We start from the raw sequence: 13,369 nt of genomic DNA on the forward strand, positions 1-13,369 counted from the left end.
ACCTGAGCACGCAAAGTCACTTTCATTTGTGTCCAACTCTCTGAGACCCTATGGACTGTAGCCTGCCAGCTCCTCTGTGCGTGGGATTCCACTGGAGTGGGCTGCCGTTTCCTCCTCCAGGGTATCGTCCCGACCCAGGCAGGGGCTTCTTCACCTCTAGCGCCACCTCGGAAGCCCAAATAATGTGAGGCCAGCCCCAGACCTCCTCTCAGGCCTCAGCGCTTTCAGTCCTAGAATTAGTAAGTCAGCGCAGCATGGTCCTAAGACCTCTGCTTGCTCTAAAACACCCTGACTCTAATCACTGTATTCATCATTTGCCATCTTTCTTAATTAAATCCCAAAATACTTAAATACCCATTTTGGTCAACAAATATTTACTGTCTACCTTGCAGTAGAATTCCACAGACAGAAGAGACTGGCTCAGTCCAGTGGACTACTGTCCACGGGGTTGCAAAGAGTTGGACACGACTGAGCAACTAACATATCCTGCAGTAGGCACCGTGGTTTTAATACATGCTTTCGTTTTGTTTTACCTCTCAGAATGGTCTGGCAGTGGCTGCTCCTCTTTTTGAAGATGTTCATTTAACAGTTGACCCTTTGGCATGGAAACTGGAGAGACAGTGGGTGGGCGATTAATTCCTAGGCATGCCAAAAGTTTCTTGTAAAGGATTCTTCCTGAAGCAATATCCTGAAACTTACTGCAGAGTCTGAATTTTAAAAATAATTAGAACACGCCCATTAGAACAGCTGAAATAAGACAGAGCCTACCAAGTGTCGGCAAGGAGGTGAGTGGCTACAGGTCTCCTCCATGGCTGGTGGAGTGCGAGGTGGTGCTCCCACTTTGGAAGACTGTGGGGCAACCGAATGTATACTCATCAGAGGATCTAGCTATCCCACCCATAGGCACGTGGCCGCAAATAAAAACGTATGTCTGCACAAAGACTTGTATAATACCTGTGGCTTTCATTGTAAGAGCAAAAACTAGGAACAAACCAAAAGCCCATCCGTAGATGAGTGGATCCACAAGGCTGGGGAAGGCCATAAAACAGAAGCCTACTCTGCAATGACCAAGAACCAACTGTGGATACACACAACAGCGTGAGTGAGCCGCACAGACATTATGCTTGGTGAATAAAACCTGGCATCTTGTAGGCTTGCATTTACAGAGAATCCTAGAAATGCCAAGTCATCTGCAGTGATATGGTGCCAGGTGGGTGGAAGAGAGGGATTGCAAAGGGCACAAGGAAGCTTTAAGGACGATGAAGAAGTTTAGTGTCTGGATTGACAGCTTGTGATGGGTTCACAGAGATGTATACACTTGATGGATTTCTTCCAATTGTATTATTTAAATATGGGTTAGTTTGAGACTTCCCTGGTGGTCCAGTGGTTAAGACTCCATGCTCCCAATGCAGAGCAAGCCCACCTCACGGAGCTGCAAGAGGCTGGGGAAGTGCTCGTTCTGAAAGGAGGGAACAGATCATCTGAAAACCCGGACACAACAGAGAGCTCAGCATCAGCCTTGCTGAGCTAGGACCTGCGGGAACGGCTGCAGCAAATGAGAGCTCCCCGTGCGCTTGGCCCTGGGTGGCAGGCTTTGTGTCTACCACCTCATTTGGTCCTCACCACAGCTCTCATCTCAGCACTTGCCCAAGTTCACAGCTTGTTCAGGGCCGAGCTGGGATTTGAACCCAGGCCTTCTGGCTACAGAGCCCGAGTTCCAGAGGGGCTTGAGGATCCTGAGGGGCTGGGAAGCCACATTCTATTAAAGCAGCTGGTGTTTTCCTAATGGCAAGAGGACACCCAAGTGCTTCAAGCAGGGTTTTAATGTGATCATCTCTATAGGACTTCCTTGGTAGCTCAGATGGTAAAGCATCTGCCCCTGCAATGCAGGAGACCCGGGTTCGATCCCTGGGTTGGGAAGATCCCCTGGAGAAAGAAATGGAAACCCACTCCAGTACTCTTGCCTGGAAAATCCCATGGACAGAGGAGCCTCGTAGGCTACAGTCCATGGGGTCGCAAAGAGTCGGACACGACTGAGCAACTTCACTTTGTAGTTTAGACAGACTGGTTACACAATGGAGAAGGGATAGAAAGGCTTCCATCTCAAAAATCCAGGTGCCTGCATGATCACCCCACTAAAGTTCACCCATTCATTCATTCATTTCCTCGCCCTGTCCGTGAGCCAGGCACCCTTCCACTCCTAGGTACTGGGGCTTCAGCCGGAAGAGGCAGTCTCCACGTGTTATGTCCTCGGGAGGTGGCACAGGTAATAAGCATAAACAAATGACAGGAGCCATGAAAAGTGCAGCTGGGCGACAGGTGGGGAGTACCCGGGAGGTGGGGTCAGGGGAAGGTGGAGAAGGGGGCGAACGGAGTGTCCTGCCACTCTGGGTGGTGAGATGTCCACCAATCTCCTTTCCAAGTTAACATGTCTAAAATGAAACTTCTGATTTCTATCCCCAGAAACTGTCCCCCTCAGCCTCCCCCAGCTCAGATGACGATCCTGAGTCCCCAGGTGCTTGAGCCAGAAGCTTGGGTTCATCCTCACCTCCTGCCCACCCCACCCCAACCCACACTCCTGGCTGTTCAGCCAGTGGTTTTCCAAACACACCCTGAACCTCCACATGTACTCATGGTACGTATTTCTAGAAGAACCACAGCAACAAAGTGGGCGGGGGGTGGTTCTTATCACACCAAAGTGAAAAAGTCAAAGTGTCAGTCACTCCGTCGTGTCTAACTCTTTGCAAGCCCATAGAATGGGGCCTGCCAGACTCCTCTGTCCATGGGATTCTCCAAGTAAGAATTCTGCAGTGGGCAGCCATTCCCTTCTCCAGGGATCTTTCCCACCCAGGGATCAAACCCAGGTCCCCCACATTGCAGACAGATTCTTCACCATCTGAGCCACCAGGAAAGCCCCTTGTTACACCAAACTGCTTTCCAAAGAGGCGTTGTCATTTACACACCCACCAGCACACACGCGAGAACCACCTTCTCCTCTTTTCTGCTCTTTCCACGCGTTTGCAAATTTGCATTTCTTTTACTTCAAGTGGTATCAAACATAACTCATATTTTTTTCTGTTTATTAACCTACATTTTAACAAAGCAATAGCAAGCCTTCTGCTTAGAGCCTTTGGCAGATAGAGACATCTCATTAGGATTTAATCATACTGTTTTCATGAAAGGCAGACTTAGTGTAACCTCTTTACAGCGAGTGATGCTGTTTTAACATGTAAGAAAAGCCTTTTTTTTTTTTTTAATTAATATACTTCAGAAAAAGAGGAGTTGATATAAAGAAAATAAAGTGTACTCAGGTAGAACATGAATGTCGTTGGGCGACACCCTCCTTTTAGGGACAAGTAAATGGAGACCTCAAGAGGTTCCCCTCTGCTGGCCCCTGGAAGCCGCTGCAAACATTTAACAACTCCCAAGCCTCCTTTTCCACCGGCGAGCTCCCCCCTCAGCAACCGATCTCGCCTCCCCCTAAGTTGAGAAGTCTGGAGAGGCGACTCCTAGGTCAGCATCCCATAACCCCTCTTCCCTCCCTGGCTCCATCTGCTTCTCCTCTGCAGATGCTGGCTGCAGTCTCCCGCTTTTCCCAGCCCGCAGGCACGCCAGAGCCTGTCTGTGAAGCCAGCTGACTCCCTCCCTGACCCTGCCCTCTCTGCTCCACACACCTCCCGAGGACCTGCTGGGTCTCCCCCCACCTAACTGCTCACCCCACTTGCTTCCTTTGTGACCTCTGACCTTGCTGGCCCCCTGCCCCCTTAGCCTCAGGCACCCCCATCCGGTCCCATCGCCCCAAGCTTCTCGGCCTCCTCTGCTGCTGGACCAGCCGGGGCCCTGGTTGCCTGGTGGTGGCCTCAGGTCCTGCCCGAGGCCCGCTCACCTCAGCCAGCTGGTCCACCGTGGACCCCAGACAAGCGCTTGTCGAACAAACAAACGAGCAAGCGGTAGGTGTGAGGACGCCGGGGTCTCGGCCCGGCCCGGACTCCCCTCTGAGGCCCACGTCTTCCTGCAGCCCTTTTTCTGGCGCTTTCACCCCCGACTGGCCAACTCCATCTGCTCCCTCAGTGGCCCTGTCTCTCCCACCTCTCGAGCAGCCCCGGGCATCCCCGGAGACCCCTCCACCCTCGGCCGTCAGCCTCCCTGTCCAGAGTCAGCGGGCGGTTCCTCTGCTGCCCAGACCAGCCCGGAGCAGCCGGCCCCACGGTCCTTTGCCCCTCCTTCTTCTGGCCCCTTCCTTCCCCTTTGCCCCCCTTACACCCATTCCCGTCCCTGGAGCCAGAGCCGTGTTTACAGAGCACAGATCTGGCGTGGCAACTCGCCCCCGCTAGACCCTCTCTCGGCCTCCGGTTGCCCCTCAGCTCCGCTTCTCGGCTGTGGGCCGAATGGCAGAGGCGACAGGGACTCGGTGCACCCGCATCCTGCAAGCCTGCAGACCGGGGCAGGGGCATTTTCAGAGCCCTCCGTCCTGGCGGCTCTCAGGCCCTGTGGAGGACCCTGCCTACTTGATGACTCCGGTCCCCTGGGGGGGGGTGCCCGTCCTTCTCGCCCACCCTTCCTGCCCTGTGCCGCAGGCCCCTGCCGCTTTCCCCATGTATCCTGCCCACCTGTCCCGCGGGAGCGTCCCCTGCTGCCCCACGTCTTGCAAGGCTCTTCCCTTTCTTCTCCGGGTTCCAGCCTCCCGTCCCTGGGAAGCTGCTTGCCTTCTGTGCCCTGGCCCCACCCTCCGGGCTTCCAGAATGGTGTGTACATGGTACTCTGGTGCTCGCACGCCATGCTGGGTGCTTCTGCATCTCTTTTCCCCATGTTAGACATCCCCGCACCCCCTACCCCCAACCACCGCCAGTAAATGAAGGGATTTCTGTAAACCTATTAAAGAAAGCTGAGTGCCAAAGAATTGATGCTTTTGAACTGTGGTGTTGGAGAAGACTCTTGAGAGTCCCCTGGACTGCAAGGAGATCCAACCAGTCCATCCTAAAGGAGATCAGTCCTGGGTGTTCTTTGGAAGGACTGATGTTGAAGCTGAAACTCCAATACTTTGGCCACCTGATGCAGAGAGCTGACTCATTGGAAAAGACCCTGATGCTGGGAGGGATTGAGGACAGGAGGAGAAGGGGACAACACAGGATGAAATGGTTGGATGGCATCACTGACACAATGGAAATGGGTTTGGGTGGACTCTGGGAGCTGGTGATGGACAGGGAGGCCTGGCGTGCTGCAGTTCATGGGGTCGCAGAGTCGGACACGACTGAGCGACTGAACTGAACTGAACTGATTGATATAACAGGGGCTTCTCTGGTGGCTCAGATGGTAAAGCATCTGCCTGCAATGCAGGAGACCCAGGTTCGATCCCTGGGTCGGGAAGATCCCCTGGAGAAGGAAATGGCAACCCACTCCAGTACTCTTGCTTGGAAAATTCCATGGATGGAGGAGCCTGGTGGGGTCGCAAAGAGTTGGACATGACTGAGCAACTTCACTTTTTTTTTATTGATATAACAGGATGGCCAGATGCAGGAGACTCATGCAACACTCAAAGTGGCAGACCAAGTGGAAGAACAACTGAACCGCCCGGCCAGTGCTGGGCTCCTCCCTCTCTCTCCCTCTCCCTCGCTCTCCCTCTCCCTCGCTCTCCCTCCCTCTCTCTCTCCCTCTCCCTCCCTCTCCCCCTCTCTCTCTTTCTTCCTCTCCCCTGGGACTGAGCACACAGCAAAGTCACAAGCCAGACCTGCAAACACGGACATCCGTGTGGCCTCCGCCTCCGCCAGCTGCCCAGCCCAGGCCCTCGCCCCTCCCTGAGCTCCTCCAGAACCTCCTCTGGACTTGCTGTCACCTGCTTCTCCCCTTTGCTTTGTTTCTTCCCGTCGCCCCAAGCACACTGATCTTCCTCCAAGAGTTCTGTAAACTGGATGGACGCAAACAGCCGGCCCAGCACACCAAGCTCTCAAAAGCCCCTCCTGATGGGGAAAGCCTTGCTCCCACTTCTTATAAGCCACGGGGAAAAGGGGCTATGAGTGTTCACAGAAAGGAGACTTGAGAGGCCAACAATTGGTTCACTTTAAATCAATGTAATATGAAGCAAAGTAAAAAAATAAGACTTTTAACATTCCATTTGGAAGGACTGAAAGAGCATCCTTGTGATGCCACTGAATTTCCACCTACAGGAATCTCCCAGATCACTGCCCACACCCTGGGGAACACTGGCCGCCTGTTTCTGAGGGTGGCCTGTGGCAGGCGCCATCCCGCCTGAGTCCCGCTCCAGCCTGCAGGTTGTCAAGGTCATCTGCAGTGACAGAACGCTGCAGGGGATGAGCCCCTCCACCTGCAGGGTGGAACAGACACCAGGCAGGACCCATGGAGCCTTCAGGACACACTTCTTTTCTTTCTCTAATATCCCTGTCCCCTCCAGCTTCGGCTCAGCTACCACAAAGTAAGTTTTAAACTAAAATCAACTATAAATCACATATATAAACTATAAATCAGGCTACCATTTATGGGCTGGTTGGTCACAGCCAGACGCCCTGGGAGGTAAACAGTATGAAGAGTAAAACCATAGGAGTCACGGCGACCAGAATGGGACCCAGGCACCAGGGCTCACTCCTGTGTGTCTCCAAGGACTCACTGAACTTCTTCAGGCCTCCATCTCCTTACTCCGGAAAAGGAGTTGTAACGCAACCTTACACACTTGTGGCGAGGACTCATCATATAGTATATGTGCCAGGTTCTCAACCAACGTTCAAGGCTTAGTACAGGCTCAATAACTAGAAGCTATTACCAGTACTACCTACTAACATGGCAGAAAACATGTAGAAAAAGCTTTAGAATTATCAAACAGACTTTAAGGAAAACGTGACATGAACTAATTCTGTTACCTGAAAACTTACTTTACTAAATGTTCAGTTGTTAAAAATGGGCAGAATACACGCATGATTTTCTTGAAATTATTTCGCCCAATCAGTCCTGTGTCTCCGAGGTCATATGACCGCAGCATATTACAGAAAGCTGATAGATTCTTAGCAATCGAGTCATGAATAATTTCTTCCACCTACCAGGAAAAAAAAAATGATATTTACCAAGTTGCATGTTTGTAACCTGGGGTGGGAGGTAGCACCCTGGGGCCACACAGGAAAGCCTTACTTACTGAATCCCAAGCCAGGAAGAGAGGCATCTTGGTGTCTTTATAGGTAGGTATTTTGTGCAGCTGATTGGGAAACAGAAAATGTGTATAAATACAAGTCTCTCATAAAGGCAGTGGGGGCTTAGGAGGCAGACGGACTTTGGGCTGTCGGTTCTGTCCCTGACTAGCCAAGAGTTTAGACCTTGAGCAGGTGTGTCTGCCCACCAGCCCCCGTCTGGAAATGAGGACAACAACATTCAACTTGTGCTTATTTTAAAAAGTACAACAAACGTGAAAAAAATCCATCACCTAGAAATTAAATAATGAACACCTAGATTATAAAAATGGGGAATACTCTGTATCTTTTAATATTACATAGCAGAATTTTTACTGACACTAATCTTTGGAAGAAAAGTTATGACCAACCTAGATAGCATATTAAAAAGCAGAGACATTATTTTCCCAACAAAGGTCCATCTAGTCAAGGCTATGGTTTTTCCAGTGGTCAGGTATGGATGTGAGAGTTGAACTGTGAAGAAAGCTGAGTGCCGAAGAATTGATGCTTTTGAACTGTGGTGTTGGAGAAGACTCTTGAGAGTCCCTTGGACTGCAAGGAGATCCAACCAGTCCATCCTAAAGGACCATCAGTCCTGGGTGTTGTTTGGAAGGATGATGCTAAAGCTGAAATTCCAGTACTTTGGCCACTTCATGCAAAAAGTTGACTCATTGGAAAAGACTCTGATGCTGGGAGGGGTTGGGGGCAGGAGGAAAAGGGGATGACAGAGGATGAGATGCCTGGATGGCATCACCAACTCGATGGATATGGGTTGGGTGAACTCCGGGAATTGGTGATGGACAGGGAGGCCTGGTGTGCTGCAGTTCATGGGGTCACAAAGAGTCGGACACGACTGAGTTACTGAACTGAACTGAAGGCTTAACAATATGTTAACTGATGATAAATTTAAAAGTCACCAATTACATATTTCATTTTAAAATAAAATATATATCATATATGAAAATATATATATATATACACACATATGTCCAGCTCATCAAATTGTATACTGTATATTAAATTGTGTACTTTTATATATCAATTATAACTCAATAAACTAGTGTGTGTGTGTATAAAGGTATAAAGGTTTGGAAGAACACGCAAGAGTGAGTAAAAACGTAACACAATTCCTCCATGTGAGAATTAGCAGTGATCTTAATTTTCTCTATTTGCACATCTCTGTGTTCCAATGTTTCTAATCCATTTGTTTGTATTAACATTCACTCAACACACTGCTTTGTGAGGGTGCCTAGCACTGGACTATGCTTGAGGGTGCCTCTGACAGTGAAAACAGAGTAGACCCCGCCTTCCGAGAGGCACGACAACATCCTGATACAAACGTGGCCCCGTGGCTGGAACAGGTGTGTGAGGCTGAAGACTTCAAGGTTGGCTTCATCAGAGGGGTCCGGGGCATCGCTGGGAAGGCTGAGACCTACTGAAGGGCCCCGGACGAGGGAGTGGGAAGGGGATCCTGGCAGGAGCTGCGATGCTAAGGTTGGTGGAGGGAGCCTGGGGAGGCCGAGGTCCTGGCGGATGGCGAGGAGACCCTGTGAGAGGTGGCCAGAGTGGACCACAAGGCACTCCGTCAATCACGTTGGGACATTCTGCTTTATCTACAAGGCTACAGTCGTTAGAGGACTGCAAGCCCGGAGGTGGACAGGGTCTGATCTAGAGCAGGCCCTGACCACGATGCTGGCCACGTGGAAAGCACACTCTCACATGTCTACAGTTTTGTTTTTAAGGAAAAAAAATTGGATTTGATTAAAAAAGAAAGAAGAAAAAGGATGGCTACGTGCAGTCAATCCTAAAAGAAATCATCCCTGAATATTCATTGGAAGGACTGATGCTACAGCTGAAGTCCCAATAATTTGACCACCTGATGGGAAGAGCCAACTCACTGGAAAAGACCCAAATGCTGGGAAAGATTGAGGACAGGAGGAGAAGTGGGCAATAGAGGACGAGATGGTTGCATGGCGTCACTAACTGAATGGACATGAGTTTGAGCAAGCTTCAGGAGACGGTAAGGGACATGGAAGCCTGGCGTGCTGCAGTCTATGGGGTCAAAAAGACTCATACATGACTGAGGAACTGAACAACAAAAATATGCCGGGATGCGGTGATGGGCAGAGGCGATGATGCACAAGAGCTGGCACAGTCTGTGTCCCACTGGGGAACTCTGGAGAAGCTGCAGTTCTCTGTTTCTGCAGGTGAAAGGACTCCGGGACTCACTTCTGAAACAGCTCAAGAAGGACCCAGTGACGTGGGTTAGGATGTGCACAAGATGGGCTTCCCAGGAGGCACTAGGAGTAAAGACCCCGCCTGCCGGCGCAGGAGGTGTAAGAGACGTGGGTCAATCCCTGCGTCGGGAGGATCCTCTGGAGGCGGGCATGGCAACCCACTCCAGTGTTCCTGCCTGGAGAATCCCATGGACAGAGGAGGCACGTGGTCACAGGAGCCCATGGGTTCCCAAAGAGTCAGACACAGCTGAAGCAACTTACCATGAGTGCACACAAACCATAGTATTTAAACTGAAAGCTAACCTGTACCTGGTAAAAAGAAGTCTTTAACAAACATTGCAACGAAACTCTGCTAATGTCCATGGCATGCATTATCTGAAACTAATCCGATTTTTTCAAAGTCCTTAAAATTTTAAAATGCTAAATAGCTATTAAAGTTACCTTTAATAGAGGGATTTAATAGAAGGATTAACAATAACAAAAGTATCAACTTTTCAACCAAAATAAATACAAAAGTGCCACTAGAGGCAATAAGCAGTTGTTTTATTTCAAATGCATTCATGCTAAGTCGCTTCAGTCAAGTCTGACTCTCGGTGACCCCATCGACTGTAGGTCACCAGGCTCCTCTGTCCATGGGATTCTCCAGGCAAGAATACTGGAGTAGGTTGCCTTGCCCTCCTCCAGGGGGATCTTCCCGACCCAGGGATTGAAACTGCATCTCTTACATCTCCTGCATGGGCAGGCAGGTTCTAGCAGTGCTATCGAAATGCTGTGAAAAGGAGTTGTATCTGGGGTATCAAGTGCTGCCATTCAAGGAAAGGTTTTTGGAAATGTCAAAGTTCATCCCTCAGTGAGATTTAGAAAAGTGAAAGTCGCTCAGTTGTGTCTGACTCTCTGCAACCCCATGGACTGTAGCCCACGGAATTCTCCAGGCCAGAACACTGGAGTGGGTAGCCTTTCCCTTCTTCAAGGGATCTTCCCAACCCAGGGATCGAATCCAGGTTTAGAAACTAAAAGTTAAAATCAAACAGCTTTTAAACACAACTCTTGCTTAAAATTAAAATTAACCCTGGTGTAAAATGTGCATTCAGTTATTTAAACCATATCTCACCTGCATCTCTTATTTCACTAACAACACTTAAGTTTCCTACCGTAAACAAAAGCAAACGTGAAGTTGTGGCAAAACTCACCTTAGGGCTCTCTTCAATTAGCTCAATAAACCTGCTGACGTTGACACATCCGGTGCACCCAGGGTCAAGTATTCGCATTAGTTCCCTGAATTCTGAATCACTTATTTTTACCACCATGCAATTTAGAATGCGTTGCAGTTCTTGCCCTGTTATCTGTCCATCAGGTTTCTGAGCATGAAAATATTATAATGGAATGTTTTAAAAAAAGAAAAAAAGGAAGGAAAAGCATGACATGTACTGGGCAGCACTTAATAAATCAAGATTTGGGGCCAAATAGAATTGTGATCTGAAATACGAAAACCTCAGCGGATGCTCACTGTATAACCCACGTGCCAAGAGCAGTCGGGGGAGGGAATCTAGAACTTTGCCAGTGCCGTTGCTACGATGTTCTTCGTCAGGATGTGGCAACAAAGAGGCTGACCCTCTCCCTGGGGCAGGCTGAATGCTGCTGGTCTCAGAAGCCAAACAGCTTTTCCTGCCCTAACCCACCTGAGGACCCTGCAGCTCAGCCACACCAGGCATAGCATTTCCTGGAAATTCAATTACAACTTGCCAATTTACTAATAACGTTAACTATGCTTGTTTGCACTACCACCAACCTCGTCAATTACATAAATGGACAATTACTTAGCGAGAAAAATTTCAGCCACGCACCATAAAGAAAACGTGTTATGAGCATAATACTGAGAGGCAAACTTCTTCTCCCAGAATAAAAAATTACCAATAAGTGAATTGAATATCAAAATTGAGAGAAATTATTTACTGGAAAGGCAGGGGAAATAAAGGACCCTATCTCTCCATAAAGAGATATTGTGAATATTAATGTGACCAAAGACTTATTAAGTGATACAGCAGTGTATGAATGACAACTACAAATTTAGGGTCCAAAACTTGAAAAGGACAAAAGGTTTTCTTGGAGAAAATTAAGTAATTTAGAGGGTATGTTCAGGGTACTTTTTGGTGGGGGAGTGACGATTGTTTAATGTTCAAGTAGGAGTCGTTGACAACTAATATTTATGATTTTCAATAATCAACCATTCAGTTCAGTTCAGTCACTCAGTAATGTCCAACTCTTTGCAACCCCATGAATTGCAGCATGCCAGGCCTCCCTGTCCAACACCAACTCCCGGAGTTCACTCAAACTCATTCCCATTGAGTCGGTGACGCCATCCAGCCATCTCATCCTCTGTCGTCACCTTCTCCTCCTGCCCCCAATCCCTCCCAGCATCAGAGTCTTTTCCAATGAGTCAACTCTTCTCACGAGGTGGCCAAAGTACTGGAGTTTCAGCTTTAGAATCAGTCCTTCCAAAGAACACCCAGGGCTGATCTCCTTTAGGATGGACTGGTTGGATCTCCTTGCAGTCCAAGGGACTCTCAAGAGTCTTCTCCAACACCACACTTCAAAAGCATCAATTCTTCGGTGCTCAGCTTTCTTCACAGTCCAACTCTCACATCCATACATGACCACTGGAAAAACCATAGCCTTGACTAGACAGACCTTTGTTGGCAAAGTAATGTCTCTGCTTTTCAATATGCTGTCTAGGTTGGTCATAACTTTCCTTCCAAGGAGTAAGCATCTTTTAATTTCATGGCTGCAGTCACCATCTGCAGTGATTTTGGAGCCCCAAAAATAAAGTCTGACACTGTTTCCACTGTTTCCCCATCTATTTCCCATGAAGTGATGGGACCAGAAGCCATGATCTTAGTTTTCTGAATGTTAAGCTTAAGCCGACTTTTTCATTCTCCTCTTTCACTTTCATCAAGAGGCTTTTTAGTTCCTCTTCACTTTCTGCCATAAGGGTGGTGTCATCTGCATATCTGAGGTTATCGCTATTTCTCCCAGCAATCCTGATTCCCGCTTGTGCTTCTTCCAGCCCAGTGTTTCTCATGATGTACTCTGCATAGAAGTTAAATAAGCAGGTGACAATATACAGCCTTGACATACTCCTTTTCCTATTTGGAACCAGTCTGTTGTTTTATGTCCAGTTCTAACTGTTGCTTCCTGACCTGCATACAGATTTCTCAAGAGGCAGGTCAGGTGGTCTGGTATTCCCATGTCTTTCAGAATTTTCCACAGTTTATTGTGATCCGCACAGTCAAAGGCTTTGGCATAGTGCATAAAGCAGAAATAGATGTTTTCCTGGAACTCTCTTGCTTTTTCCATGATCCAGCGGATGTTGGCAATTTGATCTCTGGTTCCTCTGCCTTTTCTAAAACCAGCTTGAACATCTGGAAGTTCACGGTTCATGTACTGCTGAAGCCTGGCTTGAAGAATTTTGAGCATTACTTTACTAGCGTGTGAGATGAATGCAATTGTGTGGTAGTTTTGAGTATTCTTTGGCATTGCCTTTCTTTGGGATTGGAATGAAAACTGACCTTTTCCAGTCCTGTGGCCACTGCTGAGTTTTCCAAATTTGCTGGCATATTGACTGCAGCATTTTCACAGTATCATCTTTCAGGATTTGAAAGAGCTCAAGTGGAATTCCATCACCTCCACTAGCTTTTTTCGTAGTGATGCTTTCTAAGGCCCACTTGACTTCACATTCCAGGATGTCTGGCTCTAGATGAGTAATCACATGTGTAATCATGATTATCTTGGTCGTGAATATCTTTTTTGTACAGTTCTTCTGTGTATTCTTGCCACCTCTTCTTGATATCTTCTGCTTCTGTTAGGTCCATACCATTTCTGTCCTTTATCGAGCCCATCTTTGCATGAAATGTTCCCTTGGTATCTCTGATTTTCTTGAAGAGATCTCTAGTCTTTCCCATT

The 13,369-nt window shown here is 48.4% G+C and overlaps 1 protein-coding gene across 7 annotated transcripts in view; it reads right to left on the bottom strand.

Moving 5' to 3' along the window:
* Nucleotides 1-13,369, bottom strand: part of EFCAB6 (EF-hand calcium binding domain 6) — a 252,808-nt gene that overhangs the window by 119,663 nt on the left and 119,776 nt on the right. For 6 of the 7 annotated variants that reach the window (XR_015164616.1, XM_086403190.1, XM_086403191.1 and 3 more), the window contains 4 exons: nt 10,600-10,767; nt 7,142-7,201; nt 6,885-7,045; nt 534-707 (listed from right to left, as the gene is read on the bottom strand). Coding sequence is in view for 6 of the 7 variants with exons in the window: in XM_086403190.1 (XP_086259316.1) it covers nt 534-707; nt 6,885-7,045; nt 7,142-7,201; nt 10,600-10,767 (563 nt within the window). In the remaining variant the exon portion in view is untranslated. The remainder of the gene's footprint in view (nt 1-533; nt 708-6,884; nt 7,046-7,141; nt 7,202-10,599; nt 10,768-13,369) is intronic. The other variant, XM_086403194.1, reaches the window with a different exon arrangement.

Source organism: Bos grunniens, chromosome 5, assembly GCF_055505025.1.
Source record: "Bos grunniens cultivar Pamir isolate PY7600 chromosome 5, Bosgru_T2T1.0, whole genome shotgun sequence".
NCBI classification, from domain to species: Eukaryota; Metazoa; Chordata; class Mammalia; order Artiodactyla; family Bovidae; genus Bos; species Bos grunniens.